This window comes from Esox lucius, chromosome 4 (genome assembly GCF_011004845.1).
Source record: "Esox lucius isolate fEsoLuc1 chromosome 4, fEsoLuc1.pri, whole genome shotgun sequence".
Lineage (NCBI taxonomy): Eukaryota > Metazoa > Chordata > Actinopteri > Esociformes > Esocidae > Esox > Esox lucius.
In genome coordinates this window covers 5,582,034-5,599,836 of record NC_047572.1, presented here as the reverse complement: position 1 = coordinate 5,599,836, position 17,803 = coordinate 5,582,034, and the positions used below count along the sequence as shown (strand labels likewise).

The 17,803-nt window shown below is 39.7% G+C and overlaps 1 protein-coding gene across 3 annotated transcripts in view; it reads right to left on the bottom strand.

The window, feature by feature from the left end:
• The window catches only part of enox2 (ecto-NOX disulfide-thiol exchanger 2), a 311,024-nt gene that overhangs the window by 179,288 nt on the left and 113,933 nt on the right, over positions 1–17,803 (bottom strand). The window contains exon 1 of one of the 3 annotated variants that reach the window (XM_010896792.5): positions 15,638–15,806. The exons of the other annotated variants lie outside the window; for them this stretch is intronic. Within the exon in view, the coding sequence (XP_010895094.1) occupies positions 15,638–15,659 (22 nt within the window). The 5' untranslated portion in view covers positions 15,660–15,806. Of the gene's footprint in view, positions 1–15,637; positions 15,807–17,803 lie in introns of those variants that run through there. 3 annotated transcript variants of the gene reach the window in all.

The window sequence follows — 17,803 nt, the reverse complement described above, 5'->3', positions numbered from 1 at the left end:
TGATCACTATCCTTTGCATGATCAGTCATATTTTCTAAATCAATGCCAACCCACCAAAAATCTAAGTAAACAATTCAAACCACAGGTTGTTCCAACTTGTGTGATTTTCCTCACGGCAACTCAATGTGACTTTGCAGCGTTTATGGCCCCCACGTGCCTGTATGCACTCCAAACAACGTCTGGGCATGCTCCTGATGAGACAGCTTATGGTGTCCTGCGAGATCTCCTCCCAGACCTGGATCAGGGCATCAGTGAGCTCCTGGACAGTCTGTGGTGCTACTTGTCGGCATCGGATGCACCGATACAAAACATCCCAGAGGTTCTCAATTGGATTCAGGTTTGGGGCCAGTCAATTGCATTTATGCTTTTGTCTTCCAGGAACTGCCTACACATTCTGGCCACGAGGCTGGGCATTGTCTTGCCCCAGGAGGAACCCAGGGCCCACTGCACCAACATAAGGTCTGACAATGGGTCTGAGTATTTAATCCCGGCACATAACAGCAGTCAGGGTACTGCTGGCTAGCACATCGACCCTCCAAGGATATGCCTTCCCAGACCATCACTGACCCACCGCCAAACCAGTCATGCTAGATGTTGCAGGCAGCCTAACACTCATCATGTCGTCTCAAAACTCTTTCACATCTGTCACATGTGCTAAGAGTGAACCTGCTCTCATCTGTGAAGAAAACGGGGCGCCAATGGCGGACCTGCCAATTCTGGTGTTCTCTGGTGAATGCCAATTGAGCTGCATGGTACTGGGCTGTAAGCACAGGTCCTGCTAGAGGACGTCGGGCCCTCATGCCACCCTCATGGAGTATGTTTCTGAAAGATTGGTCAGAAACATGCACACCAGTAACCCTCTGGAGGTCATTTTGTAGGGCTCTGGCAGTACTACAACTGTCCCTCCTCGCACAAAGGAGCAGATACCGGTCCTGCTGCTGGGTTGATGCCCTTCTATCACCCTGTCTAGCTTTCCACATGTAATGGCCCATCTTCTGATATCTCCTCCATGCTCTTGAGACTGTACTGGGAGACACAGCAAACCTTCTTGTGACGGCACGTATGCATGTGCCATCCTGGAGGAGCTGTGCAACCTGAATGGTGTGCAGGTACCGCCTCATGCTACCAGTGGTGACCAGGACACTAGCAAAATGCAAAACTAGAGAAGAATCAGTCAGGAAGAATAAGGAGAGAGCAATTGTCTGTGGACACCACCTGCAAAACCATTTCCTTTTTGGGTTTGTCTTGCTCTCCAGTGCACCTGTAGTTTGACTTGGTGTTATACTGTGATGATTACAAGTTCCCTTAATTTTTTTGAGCAGTGTAGTTGTGTTGAAGGAACAGTAGGAGATAATCTTCCATCTGATCAAAAATCTTTTGGATATGACATTTAAATGGTATTGTGACTGTAGTCAGTCAAGAACCCATTTTCCATATCATTATAGTAGGGGTATTAACCTGTCCTGGGTATTTCCAACCTATTATCATGGCCAATATGATACACATGTAGTAAAAAATATATATTCTGGGTTCTGCTTGGATCCAACATTCAAATTAAGATCAAAAGGCAGTCATTATCACATCCCTGATGTAGTAGCTAGCTGCCTAATGCTACAGCAGTTGTATGACAAAAATATTGTAGTACTTAATTTCTTCAAAGTTGAAAAGGCATATTTTCAAGTCTGTTTATTACATCTGAATAGACAAATCATCCTCCACTCAAGTGGTGTAATGTGGCCTGAGTGTATCCAGGACTCAACAGATTACAGCAACTGCAGTTAATTACCACCTTGTCTATTCAGCTTCCTAAAACCAGATGTCCCACAGAGCATTCTTGACCAAATTATTTTAGCAGTGCATTGAAGTCACCCAACAAATATGTATAAAATAAGAATGAAATGGCATTCAACTCAGCTAATCCTACAAAACTATTAATTGGCTGAGATGCATGAAAACGAAGGATGGATCAATAACATTGCAGTGACTTCACACTGAGGATTTGATGTATCTAATATGCAACAAGGCACCAAGTAGTACTGCAAAAAGAACAAGGCAGAGGATTACACTTTTGGCCTCAATGGATAGGCTTATGTTTGGGGCAAATCCAACATCAGAGTAACTGCCTTCTTATTTTCAAGCATAGAGATGGCTGTTTCATGGTGTATGTTTCCTAATATTGGCAAGAATTTACACCAGACACTTTCAGCAGGACAATATACTACAACACAAATCTACACTGGTTAATAACCAGCTGTGCAAAGCTCTTAAAGACGTATCAGTATTTAAAAAAGTATTTTTGAATTGAAAGTCTGCAAAATGGACATGGTTACCAGGATCAGCTGAAGAATGTAAAACCCATCTAATAGGACTGAGAAAACAGCCCAACCTAGCAGGAATATTGACATGGCAACACTGAAGCAGAGAGACAATGGAGGAAATGCATAAAAGTTTTACATATTAGTATTTGGAGGAATAAAGCATATAATTCTGATAGGACACTGGATACTTTTGAGGAAATCTAAACATCATGTACTTTATCATGATAATCTACACAACGTGAATTTGTTCTACACAAGTTTGTTCATACATCTACTGGCTGATCTACAGTACTGAAGTGCAGGTATTTTTTGTGTTATGAAACTTTTGGTCTCAAGGAACCAAAATAAATACAAAATTTACTGACTTCACAGACCTCTTAGAAGTTAAGTCATGGTGAAAAAGTAATAGAACATATGCTTATCCAAATTGACAGCAGTCTCATGATTGGTCTGTCTCAAAGGGATCACCCCTTCAAAGTACACAAATGGCTCCTCAGCAGGAAATATTTTACTGCCAGTTTTATACAAATAAATACAAAGCTCAAATGTATTGTGCAAAAAAGGATTACATATTTTGCTCATAAACAGAGATAAATGCAGACATTTCCAAGCTGAGTAAATGAGCCCTTTCTAAGATGCAGAATAACATCTTGTGCAAGTGACTATAAATGGAGTTGTCCAAAGCACAACTCTTCAGTCAGCAACAGACGACGGGAGGTCCAAACTTGACCTCAAACATCTTCCTGACCTCAGTGCATTCCCATGCTCTAAAACAGATACGGCAATAAATCCAGTAGCCAAATTAAAGCTACATCCCTAATCCATCGAAATGTTAGTTACACTTGTGTTGTATCTCAAACCTATAAATGCAGACTTCTCATTCGTTGAGTAGAGAAACCTCAGTTCATTTAAATGTTTGAAATATGCAAAGGCAGCCCAATAATCAAGGGCAGTTGCATAGTGAGTCGTTAACTAAATGGGTGCAGTATACACTCCCTGTTTGACGCTAATCACACACAGAAATCCTTCATACCTTCTCCAAATATTTTCTGGGTTCATAAAAATTCTTCACAGTAGGGGTCTAAAGAGGTGTGTGTGATTTTAAAATTTACAAAAAAAGAGAGAAAACAAATTATATCCACCGCAAAAACTTTCTGATGCAAATGGAAAACTACAGGTTCCCTCAAATCTGACCACTCACTGAGCTGTGAAGAAAACAGAACTCTTGTTAATGTGTTCTAAGTCTTGTGGACTTTCTGTGCAAACAGCTTATGGAGACTAAATGATTTCCCTGAGGAAAATAAGGACGAATAGAGAGGGGGAGATGTCCTTCATTCAATGCCACAGCGCCCCTGTAGACTGAACACATCATCCTGAGAGCTTCTCTGCTATTCTATTAATAATGCATTCTTGTTTTATAATGCATCCATCTTTTCCGGTGTCATTTTGTTTTTGTTAGATTACTTTCCTTTTTTCCCTGAGAGCTTTTTCTCCAAACCAGTGGCCATAGAGACCTACCTCTCCATCTCTATTACTGTAGAATGATGGTTGCTTTCCAGACTGGCAATCTAAGTGGACAGCCCAGTTCCCTGGGCCTAACCACTGAACCACACCCTGCACTTCCTCCTCTCTCTCTCTGCATAATGGAAAAAGTCCATGTTAGGACTAGTGATGGTCAAGATTGTTAAATCTGATCTGGGCCCTATAATACACTGCTCAAAAACATTAAGGGAACAAGTAATCATCACAGTACAACACTAAGTCAATTAAACTTCAGGGATATCAATCTATCCAGTTAGAAAGCATACGTGACTGTGATACAATGTCACCTGTTTTGGTGTACGTGACAATAGGTGAACTGGAGAGGCAAAAGGAAGACAAGACCCAGAAGGGAATGGTATTGCAGGGGGTGGCCACGTACAATTGCTCTCTGCTTATCCTTTCTGACTGATTCTTCTTTAGTTTTGCTAGTGTCCTACTGTTAGCATGAGGCAATACCTGCAGCTCATTCACGTTGAACAGGTTGTACAGCTCCTACAGGATGGTACATCCATACATGCCGCCGCAAGAAGGTTTGCTGTGTCTCCCAGATCAGTCTCAGGAGCATGGAGGAGATACCAGGAGACGGGCCGTTACATGAGGAGAGCTGGACAGGGCCTTGGTACTGGTCCTGCTGCAAGGGCATCAACCCTGCAGCAGGGCCAGTACCTGCTCCTTTGAGCAAGAAAGAACAGGTGGGGCACTGCCAGACCCATACAAAATTACCTCCAGCGGGCTACAGGTGTGCATGTTTTTGACCAAACTGTCAGAAACAGACTCCACGAGGGTGGCATGAGGGTCTGATGTCCTCTAACGGGACCTGTGCTCACAGCCCTGCATCATGCAGCTCGATTGGCATTCGCCAGAGAAAACGTGAAAGAGTCTGGAGATGTCATAGTGAATGTTATGCTGCCTGCAACATCATCCAGCATGACCGGTTTGGCGGTGGGTCAGTGATGGTCAGGGGAAACATATCCTTGGAGGGTCGTACAGACCTTAACATGCTAGCCAACAGAACCCTGAATACTGTTAGGGTACAGGGATGAAATTCTTAGACACATCGCCGGCCCTTACGCTGGAGCAGTGGGCCCTGGGTTCCTCCCGGTGAAGGACAATGCCTGGCCTCATGTGGCCAGACTGTGTATGCAGTTCCAATATGACAAAGGCATTGATGCCATTGACTGGCCCTCAAGTTCCCCAGACCTGAATCCAATTGAGAACCTCAGGAACGTTATTTATCGGTGTATCTGACGACACCAAGTAGCACCACAGACTGTCCAGGAGCTCACTGATGCCCTGATCCAGGTCTGGGAGGAGACACTATTTGCCGTCTCATCAGAAGCGGGAGTAAATACAGGCACCAGGGGACCTTACACACTACTGAGTCACATGAGTTGCTGTTAGGAAATTCACGCAATTTGGAACAGCCTGTGATTTCAATTGTTTACTTAGATTTTCGGTGTGAGTTTGAATCCAGCCCTCAATTGGTTGGTGATTTTGGTTTCCACTGACTGTTATGTCATTATCTTCTCAAGGAATTACACAATATCCAGTAAAGATATAGTCTTTATTATATTTAGTTCATCAAGGCCTGATGTGTGATTTAAGTGATCCCTTTATTTTTTTGAGTAATGTATATTACTTTTAATAACTAAACTAAATTATTGTAATTACAACACAATTCCCATACAAAATGTAATATTTATGCAAAAAAAAAAGATATGTCTTGCAAATCAATCATCTAGCAACACATTGGCAAAGTACTACGTTACATATTTCTTCCCTTTTTGTGCTTAGCCAGCATACAGTATTTGGGTGCCTTCTCTGAGTTGGTGGCGGACATAGGCCGGCACCCATCTGGTCATCCATCATGGCATGTGCTGTGCTACTTCCAATTGTTTTTCCTGGCAGTGTTTGGAAGGGAAAGATGTCAGAGCAACAACAAAAACTCGGGTTCACTTTATCTCTAGAGACCATTGCACGGAGAAGCTGATAAACAATTTCCTTGCTACTGATTCACCCAGAGAGCTCATTCCTCCTCCCTCCAGAGTGCAGTGAGGTTGTGCAGAACTGCTTACTAGCAATACACAATAGCTCCTTAGACACAGCGGCCTAAAATAAGAGTCCTTTTATTAAAATGGTAGTGAACACAGGTTTGTTCGATTCTTGTTGTATCATGTTGGTTTCACATGCATGCGGAACCAATCCACGTTTCTATGTCTGAGACGGAAACATCTCGGCCCAGTGGGTTAAATTAGAAGGTGGAAGAACATTTTTGGATTGATGCGGTAGAGAAAACATGTTCCTGTCAATCTGAGAGTGCAACAATGGAGATGCATTGGAAAATCAGCAGGATTTTACATTGCAGCTTTAAAACTGCACTTCTTCAATATTATTACACAGACATCTGACAATAAGTCTGACAATCCCTTGAAGTGTTTGGCAGCAGCTTCATTTGCCAAATCCTGCATGGCTACTTATCTACAGTGCTTCAGTAGAAAGGGTTCCCTCAGTCAGGTGGTTTGCGCTCCAGAGGCACAGCGTTGATCCAGAGACGCCCCCAGACAGCCCTGCTGCTCCCTCCATGGCATTAGACCAGACAGCTGGCAGGCTGGCTGACGGGCGATGCTTTCAAGACTGACTGCTACACACTCCTACATATTCTTCAACTGAACCAATTCTAGTCACACAAAAAAGAGAAACATAGCGATTTGCTAAATTCTATATCAAGTATAGGCATGCCCATACGGCTGAACAATCGGGCCGACTCAGACAGTTTTCCTAATAGATAAAGCCTGCATATAAAAACAAGGATATTAAAACAACTGTTACACCAACAACCCAAAGAATCAACAAAGAGCAGTGAGGTATTGAGAGAACCTTAATTACGTTACCATAACAAAATCTACAACATCGGCTCAACAGATGGGGAAGGGCTTGGGTGATATCACCACAATAATGCAGCATATGGGCTAGCACCTCTCAGGAGAGACAAACAAGAACTTGAAAACCAAATAAAGCATCTAGTTAAAATGGATGACTGAAACCATCCATTAAATCAGATTAAAAACACCTCATTCAGCATCGACTGCTTAAAAAAGAATGCACTGCATCTGTTTACTTTTATTGTTTTCATATTTACATAAAATTTCCACAGGGAGTTGAAACTGGCAGAGGGGATAAATATGTAACTACTCTTTCATCGTACTGTTAAAATGGCCTTCTCCAACAGGAAACATAGCAGAGTGAAAAATTATCCTCAGACTGCTTACACAGCAGGGGACAAAGCAGAGAGTCTCATTATCAGGGACAGAGCAGGGTTTGTTGCAGTATCAATTATCAGTTACACCGCTTCTCAGCCCTATAACACAGCACTCAATTAGCCGATCCACAGAGAGCTGGATTAGAGGGAAATCTGCAGACCTGTCCACCATGAGAGCAAGTGTGAAAACAAAACTCATTTACAACCAGAAAAGTGGAGAAAACTGTCTAATTTTGCTTTCTAATGTTGGAGGGTGCAACCAAATAAGCTTTGAGAAGAAAAGTACTGAAAATATGCTAAATCCCTTTTGCTTAGACAATCTAATTAATATTACATTATATTCATATAAACTAATTAAGAATGTACAAATTTGCTGTACTAAGACTGTACTAGTTCAGCTAAAATAAGTGGTTGACATAACTAATCATTGGTCAACATAACTAATTAGAGGTAATTATGGTTAAATTGTTGCTCAACTAAAACATACCAATAATATTTACTACCTTTCAGCTATCCCATTTGTGGTGAAACTAGGAGATATTGGACACCTTGAAATGATCACGCAATAGACACCTAACAGATGATGACCATATACAAACTTAGAGCTAAACAAGAAACTAAAATATTAGGTTATATCATAAATTCAGTTCCAACAATGAAACACTGAACTAGCTAGACAGCCCTGATATTATTTAGGAAATAAATATTGTTCAGGGTATTTTTCCGGTCCATAGAGGTCACGAGGCAAATGCAGAAATGTCAAATCCTACGGTTGCTAGTAATTCCGCAACTAGTTAAGTTTGTTAATTTTTGTTATTTGCAAGCAATTAAATATTCAGCATGCTCATAGTCTTTCCTCTTGTAATGCAGTCTTCCCTATTGCAATGAACAGTCCTGACAAAAAAGGCAAAAGTTCCTTTGTTGCACATCATACACTTATTATGGTGCATGCATCTAGAGAAAAGACACAAGAAAAAAGTTTTAAAAAGGCTATACTTTGTTCTGATTCGTGCTGGATTGGTTGAAGTGAATGTGAGAGCCAAGTAATTTGCCTTGGTTTCCATTTTTTTCTACTTTTAAAACTGTGCTTTAGAGTTGTTTGGCATCTTGAAGTACAAGAATGATAGATGTCTCCATTTATTTAATTCAAAGGGGCTCAGCTCAGCCTTGTCTGATTGCGTCTTCCATTATTTGTTGGGTAATTCAATGAATGAAGACATTTAGGGGTGTCGCTAATGACTATTTTAGTAATTGAGTATTCTGTCAATTATTCGGATATCTATGATTCAATATGTTGAATAAAAACAAATAAAACCAAACTATAGATTTTTTTTTTTATTATTCTAAATAGCTTACGGTTTGACTGGTACTGCAATAACTTTAATCTACACAAAAAATTTATTACAATTAGTGCATAATGACTGAATTACAAATCCCATACCTAGCAAAGAATATTACGCTAAATGGAGTTTCATTACTCGAGCAAGAGATATTAGGGAATGAAGGAAAACCGCAATCAGGGCCAGGACCATAGCTAATATGGGGAAAGGAGGGTATGATTCAGATGCCCTTTCCAATAAAAACCTTGACACTAATGTTATTCAGTTAAAAACATTTTTTAATTTGTTTAGCAGTTAGATAGCCCCAAAAGCTAAAATACTATACAATCCTTTCCTTCCCTCGTGGGCAAATGCATAGTTAAGACTGCACACATACTATAGGCAGCAGCAAGCTACCTAGCTAACACACATCTCTAACATACCTAAATGGGAACTCTAACCTTGGCATATCTGATTTCCCTCTGAATGAAAGCTTCCTCCTGAAATCTAGCAGCAGAAGTGCTGTTGTAAAACGCTAGTAGCGACACACAACCAAGTTATCTTTACTTTTTAGAGTGAAATGTTTTCAAACTTTGCACATCTGCTTTTTTTGCTTTGATCATGACTGTCCTCAATGTTCACCACCCTTTATTAATAGAGACTGGTGAGGGAGGTGTGGGAGAAATTTTACTTATCTAGCCTTTCAATTAGAATCCTTTCCATATGTTATATTTCTAGCATAAAAGCCTCTCTTGAATAATGCGACAAGAGGTCCATTGTTTCTACTGTCCCCATTGTCATGTAACTCCGCAACTCCCTTCCTGTACCTGTTCCACACTTTATACCCAAAATATATTCATCCTGACCTTACCGTCCTGGGTTACCTCTCGTACCTCCTGTGGTGGCAAGATTCGGTGCATCAACACAAACACACATACAGGGTACCTGTATGTGTAACAAGGTCCTATTGGTTTGAATAAGAGGGAACAACCCTTATTTGGGCCTCAAAGTAATACAATGGTAGAGTAATTGTCTTAACTTCCATAGGGTAAGATTACAATGATATATTCTATATAAGCAGGAGGGATCAGGTCATTCGCAAGAGATTCCTGGCATGCGGACTCTCTCCATGCAGCATGTTAAAACGTATTAAATGACTCAGCTATACTTTGTAAATTAAGGTGTCTTTGTGTTATTAATCTATCAATATCCATGTGAAATTCCACGAGGCCACAAAGAAGACAATAGTGACTTTGAAGTAGCTTCAGGCCTTTATGGCAAAGACTGGTCAATATTTTCATACTAACAATCAAGTTTTGTTCGAGGTTGGCCAAAAAGCACATTGTAGATTCTGAGCCCAAGTGTCCAAAGGTGCTACGGTCAGATGAGACCAAAACTTACCGATGGAACGCAAAACAAATCTTTCCACTCTTAAATCACCACGCTTACAGTAAAGCATGGCGGTGACAGCATTCTGTTGTGGGGGTGTTTCTCTTCCACAGGGACTGGAGCACATCAGAATGGAAGGGATAATGGACAGTGAAAAATGCAGACAGATTCTTGAGGAGGTACTAATTTTGGCTTCACAGAGATTTGAGTGTTCTCTCTAACTACTCAAATCATTTTAATTAAAAAAAGATAAATTCCGTAAGCCCCTGAGCCATTTATGGAAATCATGTAAGAAAATGCAAACCTTGTAACCCACAACAGATATTTATCACATAAAATGTAAATGGTATACACCACAATCAATTTGGGTAACCTAATTACATATTCTTGTTGTGACAGAACATACGTTTTTAAAGTTTTTAAGTTCTTAAAACACATTAGTGGGGGAAGAACAATAACCAGATGATGCTGCACTCTCGCTTACCATGCACTTCCGTGACAGACTTGCATGCATAAAAAGACAGTTCAACAAATTCTTCAAGTGATTTATGACTGTTATGAACAATTGTTATACCCCTTTAATAAATCCCCTTAAAGGTTTTCTTGATGCCTTATGTATGAATGAACAAAGTGTCTGTCTATCAAAAAGGGTATGTATTTGAAGTGTCTATGTCCATGTGGGGTAAAACAAAAGAGTCTCTCAGGGAGAACAAACTGACTGGGTTTTTAAACCAGGGGATAAGTGATGCGATTGGGTAATGGAAAAAGGAACCAGTGATGCAATTAGGAGGGGTGTCCACTGATTGGTCCACCTCAGCAGTCAGGCGATGCACTCATGACTGCCAGGTGGGAAACACCAATGAGCACAATCAGGAACGTAAAGGACACCTGGGGATACGGCAGGAGGGGAAAAACATAAACGCACATACAGGATACCTGCATGCGTAACAAGGCCCAATTGGTTTAAATAAGAGTGAACAAATAAATAACTAGAGGAGTTTTGACAAGAAAGAAGTATAACCACAACCAAAATAAAAACATGTTCGGGACCTGACTCACTGTAGCTGCTGGGCTTCGCACATTCAGCCGCTATGACGTTACCCTCATGTTTGTCCTGATGTTGCTGAATGCTGACAGGCTACATCCACTACCATGTTGCAACTATTTGGGAACTGAAATGTAAAAATATTGTTTAACTTACAACAGCAGAATATGCAATTTAAACTATGTACTCTGGACACTTATTTCAAAACCAAAGACAGCAACCGATATCCAGCTTGGGAAAATGTGCATAATGTTGGAGAACGCCTCCATAACACAACTGCCAGATGAGTGGGGAACTGCGCAATAGAGACAAAGGTTTGCATAGATTTGCACTCATGTGACGTGGGCAAAAAAAGAACACAGAGAAAGGAAATGCTATGTTTGATAATAGGCTAGTCTGAACATACTGTACCAATTCGGGAAAACACATTTGTTAGAAAATAACAAATGTTGATAAGAGAGGGAATTTCTTTACTGATAATAATTAAACAAATCACAATCATGGAATGCTAATATGATTACAGAGCAGGGGTGCTATCCTTTCCAAAATGAAATCTACCTTTGTCTCTCAGATGGATTTGCTAACAAAGTACTACTCCAGATGTACATTTCTATTTTCTGATATGGCATACTAAATCTTTACATGGTGTAGTACAAAGTTAAAGTCCAACAATAGGCACACAAGTCAAGAATGTGTATTTTGTGCAAGAAATTATAGTTAACACCATCAGCAAAGACAGCTACAATTGTTTTGGTTGTTTTCTCAGGCCATTTATCCAACATCTTTGTGGTCGTGTTAAAAGCCACTGTTTTGAGCTACCACTGTTATGCGAGTTCACAAATGGGACAATTAGTTTAGCGGTTGTGGTTAACAGATGTAAGCTTTTCATTTAGAAATTTGATCATTCTCTGGATTTATTTGTCTGCCTTATTTGTGATATCTTTTTGGGATTATTTGCTTATTTGTTGGAATATACAATCAGTTTGCAACATACAATTACTTTAATTGTAGCCATCCCTCCTAATCATACATTAGAACAAATATCAGCCAGCAGCTGGATCAAGAACCTACCCCTGCTCTAAAAATAAAATAAATAGCTGAAACACCACAGCGCTAGAAAATATGGCAAAAACAAATTACCAATATGCCTTTTCCTAATATCATTAGATATCAATAAACATCGCAAAACATTTTCAGTGCAAAAATGAGGTGGTTCATGTGTATTTGACAAAGCCTGCAGCTTTTTCAGAAGTAACAAATTAGTAATCAAGTAATAATATTTATTTATGGTACTCAAACTCATCCCTAATTTCTTACACAACAAAGCTTTATGTAAAATTTGTCATTTTCTACATAGGAAATAAGCATGAAGAAATGGTTTCGTTCTAATTTAGAAATAATGTTCTGATTTTATGAAAAGTGCCAATACATATAGGCAAAACTGAACAAAATCAACAAACTTATGTCAGGTCTCTTCTTCTTCTGAGGGAAAGCACTGACCACTTCTTTTGCACACCCCAACTGCTCTTGTAATAGTCTTTGTCTCCCCACTCTTTAAAAAAAAACAGACAGGCAACTAATGAATTAATATTACACATTTTAGAAAGGTGACCAAAATGTCAAACAGTTGATTAAGTTAATAAGATAACATTCCCCTTACACTGCAGAATGAGCCATAACAGCCTCCATGTCCTCCAGAATGAGCCATAACTAGGTTATAGTAAAAGAGTGCTTCACAGCCCTTCAGCAGAGTAGGCCATATGATAGAATCATCTGTTTACACACACTGCCAGAGGTAGCCACAGAGAAAAATATTTATCTCTGACTTAGGTATTTTCTGTAATGCTGCTTCTCTTTTCCCCACAGCAATAGTTGCAACAAGTCTACTTAATGCTGAATCATTAGAAAAACTTAACTTCAGCCTCCCCATTAAAAAGGACAATTTTCCAAAGCTGCCAAATCCCCTCATATTTGACGTTCTTCTCAGAATTCAGTATTCTGCTCATTTATTCCAAAGCACCATTATCCTGGGGCCACAAAGAATACAAACCACAAAGATCCTTCTCAGCTGCTCAGGCTCTCTTTTGATGCTCCTCAAATTCATACTGTATTCAGGCTCCCTTTCCTCCTACTTCCATTATCTGCAATCTAAAGCTGCCCTCCTCATTTATCAGTAGGGAGCTGTACACTAAACGGATGTCACGGTACAGGATGGAACTTTTCTTAATCATGCTAGCCCCTGTTCAAAACAAGCAATCAACTTTGATTCACACAGACAGATGCTTACTAGATGTTTGTGCCCCTGGCCATGTGAGAGAAAAGTGGCAGATGGATGCAATATTCTGGAAGCCATTTTGTCACCATATCTGAAAGATAGTGTGTCACAGAGCAACAAAAGTGAAGCCAATATTTTAGATCATCCTTCAGCTTGTTTTTTTAGAACAGATGTAGCATTGTACACACAAATCCGGGACAAATAAATTAAAATGTATGTTAGGTACATCCACTATGGCTAATGGTGTGGTTCAATCCTAAAAATGTCCAATTCCCCAACAAAAAATGCCTTGCCTCTCGCAGGAATCGAGCACACAAAAACAAAAAAAAAGCCAGTCTAAACAACTAAATTCCACAAAAAGTAATTTAGGACCAATAGCACTGGGATATGTTGAGATTAAACATAATAGCACTGCAAATATGCTCATACTCAACATAACCACATTTTCCATGTAATTTCTGTGATGATGCGTTGTTCCCAAACTTTAGCCCTTCAGAACAGATCATACATTTTCAAAACGTGTAATATTGCAAAATTGCCTAATGTACCTTAATCCATAATGTACCCTAATGTAAATGATCATACTAGTTGTTTAAGTTACTCACTTGCATTACAGCTGAATCATAGCAGTTAAAATGTTAAATCCTGACAGCAGTATAGCAACAGTGCCTGGGGATTCCACAGAGTGTACTGCAAATTAAATAAGCATTGTCCAGAGAGGTTTTGTAGGATTTTGGACATGACTGTTTTGTCTCACCAAACTTGCTCTAGCAAGTCCTTGTGGTAGGTCAGGCACTTACCAGCTCAATTATGGATGTGAGCTTAGGCAAAACTATAATTGGGCATCACAAAATAGGCAGAAGAAAAAACATTCAGGATGAAATAGTGAAAAGGGTAGATCCTAAATGGTGTATCGATAAAGTCACTGCATTGCCGTTAGCACAATCATAGCGAGAGGCTGATCACGAATGGCTGTGAGCTCAATCAAAGTAAAAGCTCAGGCTAGCATGTTCGTTCTGGCACAAAGATTCCAATCTAGATGTCATGGTTGTGCAAGCAGAGTGATAAGAACCAGATTGGCATCTAAGATGTTTCAAAAGACATCTCGACATCGACCGCCCTGAGTCCGCTGGAAGTTGCTGCTTTGAAGAAGGGCCTTAATCACAAATTAGATATCACAAACTCGGCGGGTAAAATGAAATAAAAGAAAAATGGAAAAACTGTATAAAAACATTATACTAATTGGTGTGTCTATGAAATACATACCTGATGCTATGAGAGGTTGCAGAATTGCAGAATTGTAGTCCACAATCCCAAAACAAAAAAGGCATAATTGTGTTTACAGCTGTTTTTCGTCTCACAATGAATACTGTAGCCTTACCAGTAATCTCTGATGATTTGGGGGCCAAGGGAACTAGGCAATAATGAGCACATATTTACCATTTGAATGTTTTAAGAGATTGAGAAAATTCTTCATGGTCAGAAAAAGCAAAGGCAAACAAATCGACCACAGATGAGTTAGTGCTTTAGTAAAGTGAGTAAATGTATTTGAATGCCCAATAGTCTACCCCTAAAATGATATCTCGGATAAATTCTTGTAAGAGAATAAAATCTGAAAGAAGTGCAAGGACAAAACCATGCACTGAATAGCACACACACACGGGACACACACGGGACACACACCAATCACTAACGATGAGACAATTTCCTCAATGAAAGCCATACATACCACATTTGAAAATAAAGAAACATGAAATTTTTGCTGACAGATTACATGACATTGCTTGATTTCAAGAAAAAAATATGTAATGTTAGCAAACAAACGCCGGGAAAACATTGATTCATTCAAACAACCACAGTTGAATTACTTAAGTGCGCAATAACATCACAATACCACAAACTGCTGTATTCATCTCATCTTTGCCTACTTGATATTACTCCAGAAAAAATTAAAACCAGCAATGGCAAATTACTCTTATGGTACAAAGACCAATTGTCAGCCTTAATAAAAAAAAGAACGAATAGGCTGGTGTTAGATTCCAGAAAAGTTCCGAAGATATAAGGGCGTTTGGGAAGAGGCTTGTAAGCTGGTCATACGCATCGAAAAGAATGTACTACAGCAAATTAATAAACATAGCAGAAAACAATATTTACAACGTCCACTATTGCTACGTAACTCAGCTTTGACTAATATAGAATGTGTAAGAGTTTACCTTCTTGTCTCGTCAAAATCAAACAGCTGGTAGCCTATAGCAAAGAGATAGGCTATTGCTTATAACTATCGTCGATATTTCCGCACGTTTTTTTCAGTAATTCTGCTGCAATAACCAATTATGTAGACCTTGTGAGTATGAACGTGCATGTTTTTCTTCAGATATTATGAGGAACGTTCGGGACATAACGGAATAGCCTACATAACGGAGAAAGCACAGCAGACAAGAGGCAGGATGATGTTATACTGTAAGTAAATTAATACAAGTCAGACCATACCTGTATACTGCAAAAGAAACATTGTCCACAATCCGTACAGCAGAGGATGGTGAGCGCTCGTAAGCTACGGCAAAACAAATGAGGAATATATATCCGTAGTATTGAGGGAAATGGATTGAGTGTGTTCTCCAGTGACAGTCCGCTCCGCTCCACAGACTGAGCTGCAGTGCGAGAATGAGGGAGGGTCTTGCAATACGCAGAGCCTCGCACTCAAGTAAACCACATGTTAGAATACAACCTAATTTAACATGAAAAAGTGAACAAAATATAGCCTGGCAGGTGCGACGTGCAAGGAAGTAGGCTTGTAGGCTACTGAAGGCGAAGAACTAACGGCCGTGATTTGTTCAAGAATGTCCCATATTCGTTGCTGCAAACTAATGTAGCCTACCTACACTTTGTAGTGTAGCTATGCGCAATGCTTGACCAGTAAAAAAGGACTTGTACGGCGATGTAAAAGGTTCTCGTATGGCCATATCGTTTTTTTAAGGAAGCGGGTTTTATGTATGTTTTTTATGGATAGATGTTAAGATTTTGACAATAACACATTTTATTCACACATTTAAAAAAGAAAGTGTCTTTGCGAACAGCAGTTGCATTTTAATTTTAGAAAATAGTCACATAAAAATGTAGCCAAATCCATTTTAAAACGAGTCTGATTAGCCAAGAGAAAACTGGTCAACCTACAGGTGTTGTAATGTAACCCTTCACCTCAGATCCATGGACGTTTAACTTTGTAAAGAAATGCCTGCTGCTTCTTAGTATAAACCTCTGATGGCGCTGCTTCTTGTAACTCGACGTTGCACTTTCTATTTTACTTCTATGAATTTGGATGTTGCTTTCAAGAGGTTGAACCTAGTTAGCTTAAACAGAGTATCTAAAGATAGGTATTTTCTCATACACACTTAACTCCTTAAACTGCAACAAATGGCCTTGCCTAATGCAGCAACGACCAGGAGAGTCAAAGATTAAGAAATGTGTCCTTTGAAACATCTAACCAAGCGGTTCTGCTTGTTACCACACTGCTTGCTCAACCTGCATGTTCAGAGGAGAATGCAATTACTGGCCACCAATTCAACTTCCAAGCACCCGACCTTTCACAATGGCTCACTAAAGCGTGACGAGACAAGGCAGCCCTAGTTAAACACAAACTCTACCAAACCTGAATGGTCCTGAGTTAATTTATACCACCACATGTGCAACAAGAAAAACAACTGGCATTGTGCATGTAGGGGGAAGTGTGTAAATTAGATACTTTTTCAGTTCTATGAAATGTCAGTACTATGAAATGTATGACTATGTTCCATTTTTCTAATTGACAGTTCTCACCTGCTTCTTTGATTTAATGTGGTTTGTTGCTCTTTATCAAACTTTCTAAAGCTAGAAATAACCCCAGACATCTGGTTTTTGTGATATCGTTGCCTGAGTTAAAGACTATGATTGAAAGGCTGGTCTATTTTCTTGGGCTATTGTAGGCTTTGTTTATTGTGGGAATGTTTGTTCATATCGCCACAGGGCTTTATATTAGCTGTTTAACCTCAGATGTTATAAAGGACAGACATATGGCTTTTAATCTCTGTCATTTTCATTGGGATTTGTAAGAATTATGAAAAAGCACATTTCCTTGGAGTGCCAGTTGGGGGCACCACTGTTAGCATACATCTCTGCATGATTCAACGATGGTGATACTTAAATGGACTTCACAGGCACTCCAACCTTGGTCTGATAAATAATGCACACTCTTACTGCAGGCAAGCAAGCAGAGACTGTGTGCGCAGTCTGGTTGATTAATTAACCTCAGACCTTTGAACCTCTTCATCATGGATGTATCAAATCAAACTTAAGTCACATGTAGACGATGAGAACATTTTTACTTACTTTCCAACAATGCAGAGTTTGAAAAATGAATAATAATAAATCGTAATGATGACAATAGTTTGGCTGTATACAGGGCGTACCAATACAGAGTTGTGGGGGGACTGATTTAGTTGAATTTATGTGCCTAGTTGGCGGGTACAGTGACTAAAAAGTCAGATAGGTCAGGGTTTCCTAATCCTCTCCTCTCCGACCACCAGACGTTTCACATATTTGTTGTAGCCCTGAACTGGTGCACCTGATATAAGTAGTTTAATATTACCAATGCTTTTAATAACTGAATGAGGTGTGTCA